General features: G+C 51.4%; 2 protein-coding genes across 2 annotated transcripts in view; both read right to left on the reverse strand.

The window, feature by feature from the left end:
- The window catches only part of LOC103804376 (intracellular protein transport protein USO1-like), a 4006-nt gene extending 1992 nt beyond the window's left edge, over window positions 1-2014 (reverse strand). Inside the window, exons 1-3 of the mRNA XM_009077024.1 lie at window positions 2009-2014; window positions 1522-1893; window positions 24-1461 (exon numbers count right to left, since the gene is read on the reverse strand). Of these exons, the coding sequence (XP_009075272.1) occupies window positions 24-1461; window positions 1522-1893; window positions 2009-2014 (1816 nt within the window). The remainder of the gene's footprint in view (window positions 1-23; window positions 1462-1521; window positions 1894-2008) is intronic.
- The window catches only part of LOC103804594 (myosin phosphatase Rho-interacting protein-like), a gene marked incomplete at its 5' end in the record, with an annotated part of 42674 nt that overhangs the window by 13754 nt on the left and 23660 nt on the right, over window positions 1-5260 (reverse strand). The window contains one exon of the mRNA XM_009077244.1: window positions 4860-4976. Coding sequence (XP_009075492.1) covers window positions 4860-4976 — 117 coding nt within the window. The remainder of the gene's footprint in view (window positions 1-4859; window positions 4977-5260) is intronic.

Below are 5260 nucleotides of genomic sequence, written 5' to 3' on the forward strand. Positions count from 1 at the left end.
TTGATTGTTTTTCATTTGGAAACCTCCCAGCTCGCTGACGTGACTTTCTATGAGCTTGAACTTTTCCTGCCTCTCGCTCTCCAGCTGCGAGATCAAAGCATTGACTTGGGACAGGCTGGTCTGAAGCTGTTCCCGCAGCTGGGACTCTGTGCTGGCCCACTGCTGGTGGAGGGCAATGAGTGTCTCCTGGTTATGGCCGTGTTGGCTTTCAAGCTTCATCGTTACATCTTTGAGTTTTTCCTCTGTAATATACAGTTTGGTTTCCAGAGAATGGATGATGGAGAGGTAAGTCTCAGAGTCACCTGCCCCCGATGAGGGGTAACCCAGAGCTGGCTCTGAGGACATGCTTTCCTCAGACAGCGATCTGTCCTGGCTCGTGTCTGAAGAGGTACTGCTTGTCCAGTTTTTCTCTGATCCATCTGGATGGATGTATTTTTGGCACTGGATGCTTGAGAAACGGATCCTTTGCCTCTTGGCCCCCATGATTCCTACGTCAGGCTTTGCTAAGGCTTTTTGAATCAACTCTTGGTCCTGAAGCTCTACAGCTTTGGATGGGGAACCGAATTCCTCTGCTTGCCTCTGGTTGGTCTCAAGCACCTCATCCTCCTCCTCCTTCAGTGCGTAAGTCAGAGCTGGGAGGACATCCTGAGTTTGCAGAGCCTGCCCCAGTTGGGACGAATGACTTTCGTCAGCCTCAAGGCTGGGGCCAAGGTCTTCTACCTCCTCAGCACAGGGACCTGTGCCCACACTAGCTAATTTCTTTAAAGCCTCCTCCTTGGCCTTTAGCTTTACTTTAGTCTCCTCTAAACTGCTATCTAAAGCAACCATTTTAACCAAAGCCTCACTGAGATCTTGATCTTTCTTCTCCACAATTCTCAAGTGCATTTCCTTAACGTGTCTCAGCTCTTCTTCTTTCTCTTTCAGCACCTCCTGCACACCCCGGAACTGATCCGACACCTCCTCGAACGATTGTTCCAGATTGTGGTAGTTAGTCTCTTCCATTTTCAACTTTGCTTGTAGCTTTGCAACTTCGTTATCTGATTCAGCAACCTGATTCATGAGCTCCTGGAACCGACATTTGATCTGATCCCTCTCTCTTTCGAGCTCCTTGATGTGCTCGGCGAGTTTCTGGATGCTGGCCTCCTTCATCACCAGCTGCTCCTCCAGCTGGTGGACCAGCTCACTGCCTTCAAACTTGGCGCTCAACTTCTCCTTCTGCAGAATCTCAATTTGCTGCTCACTGTTTTGCAGCTGGTTCTCATACTCGTTGGCCTTATCCTCCACCTCCTTCAGACTCCGTATTAAAACCTGCTTTTCCCTCTCGCAGCTCTCCAGCAAAGCCTCATAGTTCCTCTGCAGCTTCTCCTCCATGAGGACCCGTGCTTGCTCGCTGGCATTCAGCTGCCCACTGAGATCTGCTATCCTGTCCTGGAGCCGCTGCACTTCCTTCTGATGGTCCCTCTGCAGAGCCTGCTGCATTTCCAGGTTCCTCAGCTCCTGGGTCTTCTCCAGCAGCAGAGCCTCTGCGCTCTTCAGCTTCTGCTCGCTGGCCTTCAGCTGGGAGCTGAGCGCAGCCTCACCGTGCTGCCACTCCTCCAGCTGCTCTTTGGCTTTCTCCTTCTCGCTCCTCAGGTCGCTCTTGAGCTTGGCCAAGGTCTGCTCCTTGATGGAGAGCTCAGCCGCCGCATTGCTGAGCCTCGCCTGCAGGCTCTGAATCTCGGCTTCGTGGTGCCGGATCACATCCTTGGCCTCGGCGTAGCTGCGCTTCAACGACTGAATCTGCTGATTGATCACCTCTTGACGCTGGCATTGGGCTTCCAGCTCGCTTTGGAGGTCTTGGTTGACTTTGTGGAGCCTCTGCCAGGCACCTGATGGCGAGGCGGCCACCTCGGTCTTAAAAAAATTGATTAAATACTAGATTAGTAACACTCTTGGCTCTCCCTTCTGAGTGTCACACCTCTGGCCAGGCAGGCCATGGAAAAGCTCCTCACAGCGATTTGGCTGCTACCCACATGCTCCAATTGGGATGATTTGTTCTTGGCACAATTTGTTTTGTTTAACCAACTTTTTTTTTAAAATTTTTTTAATGAGCGACAACTGCTTTCCAGTAACAGAAAACACTGACCACAACATCAAAACAGCTGTACAGTAACAGGCTAAAAGGAAAATAATAAACCCAAACTCAAACAGAACCAAAAAAACAATGAAAAAGAAACACCAGCAGTAAAACAGAGACAAGACAGACAAGAGAAAAATGGGAAGGGTGAGATGGAAGAGAGGATGGAACATGTGGAGGGGAAAGGAACTGCTTTTTTTAGCATGTTTGTTCATTTGGTTGTGAAACAAAAAGTGCACAGTTCAGGTAACACAGTCCTACAAACCAAAAGCAACAACAGAAAGTGAGGTGACAGCAAATGACATCACATCCCACCCAAACGCAGGGAGACAACCAGCTGGTGTGGAGATGTCATTTCTGTGCCTGCCAAACAGGACTGAATGGCTGCTCATCGCATTAGAGAGATGTTGTTACGCTAAAGCTTAAGACTAGGGAGGATCTAATTTCTCTACCTGCAAAATAAAATAAACCAACGAAGGAAAAAAACAAAAAACCCGATAAGTGGAGGGAGGGAAAAGGTGTGATGAGAATGTAAAAATGAAAGAAACCAACCTTTGTGAGATTCAAACCAAAGCAATGGAGCATGCAAAAAGAAAACTCACAGAAAGCGTCATGCAAAAGGCGACAGAAGTTATGTATCTTTAAAAAAAAAAAAAAACACAGACAGGAAGAGGCGAGAGAAGCACAGCGTTAAGCCTAGGAATTTGGCCTGCCTTGCTGTACTCTGGTTGCTGATAAGGAAAGCCCACAGATGTGACACTCAGTTATGTTAAGTTAATTTTCATGCTTTACACCAAAAACATGCAAGAACATCCGCCCGGGACAGGTTAGTATGTGCCCCCTCCCGCCCGCCGTGGCCGGAGCTGGGCATGTCTCCAGCCCATTTGTGAGGAGCAGGGGTCCCTGGTGTTTCTCCCAGTAGGGATCCACATTGGGTGCCCCATCCCGAGGAAGCTCAGAGCAAGAGAGGGGTTACACGAGGCCGGAGAGGCTTCGGTGCATGGCACATGCATCGGGGTGGGGTGTCAGCTGCTGCGGAACGGGCAGTGCTTGGGGGTCCACACGGGGCTCGTTAGGCTGCCAAGGAGGAGTTGGTGCCCCCCAAACAGCTCAGGAGGGATGGACTGGCAGCAGTCAGGCCCCTCCATCAGCCTCCCCGCAGGCAATGTAGGAACCTCCCCAAAATTAGGCATGATGGAGGTGAGTGGCACATGAAATTCAGATATTCTATAAAACCGCTGTGCAGTCTGTGGCTGCAGAACGCCCTCCAATGATTCCACTCCCTGCACCCCAGCAGGGTTTGGTGGGGTTACTCCCTTCTGCAACAGGACTTTAATCCCTCTGGCTCCCAGGAAACATAAGGGAAATCCCCAGAACAATTAGACTGGAACAGGCAAAAGCCTCCAGCCCTTCCAAAAGCCCTCTCCAGCTTTCAGGTCCAAGTTTGGGTCACTGCTCACTGCAGTGATGGTTTGCTCAGCCCCTCTGCAGACGTCCCCTGCTGCCACCCCTCCCGTACCGAGGTGCTACAGCCAACTTCAGCACAGCCAATCTGATGGTGGATTCAGCATCTAGCCACACTGGCCCCATTTTAGGCCCATTCCCTGATTTTTCCAGGCTCCAAGCAAAGGGAGGTCAGATGCCTTTGCCCCAGGGAAGTGGGAGTTAGTTACTCTTCAAGCACTGCCAAGTGAAAATGGAACTCCTCCAAGCAGGCACTGTCAGCCTGGAGACTCCAGAAATAAATGAACTAGTAACTCCTCCTGGGATGTCACTGGCATGGATCACCCTGCCCAGGCTGCATCCACTGCCTGTGCAATTTCTTCAGGGGAAATTTCTCCAGTGAGGAACAAGGGCACAGGGTTCGGTGTCAACACCGGGTTTGCCGCCATGGCAGTGCAGCGTGCGGCCACACACGGACACTTCGATCCACAGCCACTTTGGTCAAGTAGGTTAGAGCAGGTCAAAATGCTGCCCCTGCACAGAGCAGAACTATGGACCCTTGAGAGCTGCCAGAAGCTGCCCTGCAGGTGTGACAGTGCCTCCAGGCATGGATGTTCCCAGAGGAAGGGCTGGGAAAGTCCACTTGTTTTGAGGAGGGGAGGAAAGGCTTTCCCAGAGACCATCCCATCTCTTTTGCCAGATCCTCCAAAACCCATTTCTAGGCTTTGCTGAGGAAAGGCATCTTGTAACAGAAAAAAACATCAAAATGATCCAAGACAACAGGTCACCCCTGGTGCAAATCCTGCTCTAGCTGCAGGGAACGTGCCCAGGAGATACACCTGCATGTGCTGTGTTTGCCCATGTAACCATCACACAAAATCCCTGGCCATCCCTGCTGGGCTACAGGATGCTTGGAAAGCTTTGTGTGCACCCCACTTCCTGAGGGGAGTATCTGGGACACAAAACTGGGGAAAGAGCTGTTGCAAAGGCAAACACAGTATGGGACAGATCAGAGGTGGACTTTGCTGAGGTTCCATCTGCCTATCACAGCTGTGTTTTGTTTTCCCTTGGGAATGCTAGTAGGCAATGCTACCTCCTATCCCATCCCAGATCAGAGATTTCGTTAAGCAGATGATTCTGGCAAAGCTACAGATTCAGCAATGTTTGCAAGATCAAATCTCATAGAGTCCACTCTGTGGTACACCAAGGATGTCCCCAAGAACACCTCAGACTGAAGCACACCAGGGATCCCCTTGGGAGCAGAGGAAGATGCATCTCCCTCTCCTCCCTGCTCTCCTACCTGCAACACGTAGCCCTCCCGGGCGCTCTGCTCCCGGCCCAGTGCCACTTTGAGCTGATCCTGCAGGTGCCGGTTCTGCTCCAGGAGCTCCAGGGCCTCCTTCTGCTTCTGCTCCAGCTGGAGGGACACGAACAGAGACACCATCCAGGGAGTGGGCAGGGGGTAGGCCATAAGGAGCAAGCGGCTTGGAGGGGACACAGAGCAGAACGAACGGGACTTCTGATGGCACCACTGCTCTGCTCTGGGATCTGGATTTCATTTTACCAGGAAAAATCCCTCCCCCTTGAAAGACCTACGTTTAGTGTAAAGCTCACTGCGGCAAAGGATGAACGGCACCAGCTCGTGCCAGGCATGACCCCAGCAAATCCCAGCCTGGTTCAGCTCCTGGTTACTCCATGCCT

This window comes from Acanthisitta chloris, unplaced genomic scaffold (assembly GCF_000695815.1).
Source record: "Acanthisitta chloris isolate BGI_N310 unplaced genomic scaffold, ASM69581v1 scaffold9840, whole genome shotgun sequence".
Classification (NCBI taxonomy): domain Eukaryota; kingdom Metazoa; phylum Chordata; class Aves; order Passeriformes; family Acanthisittidae; genus Acanthisitta; species Acanthisitta chloris.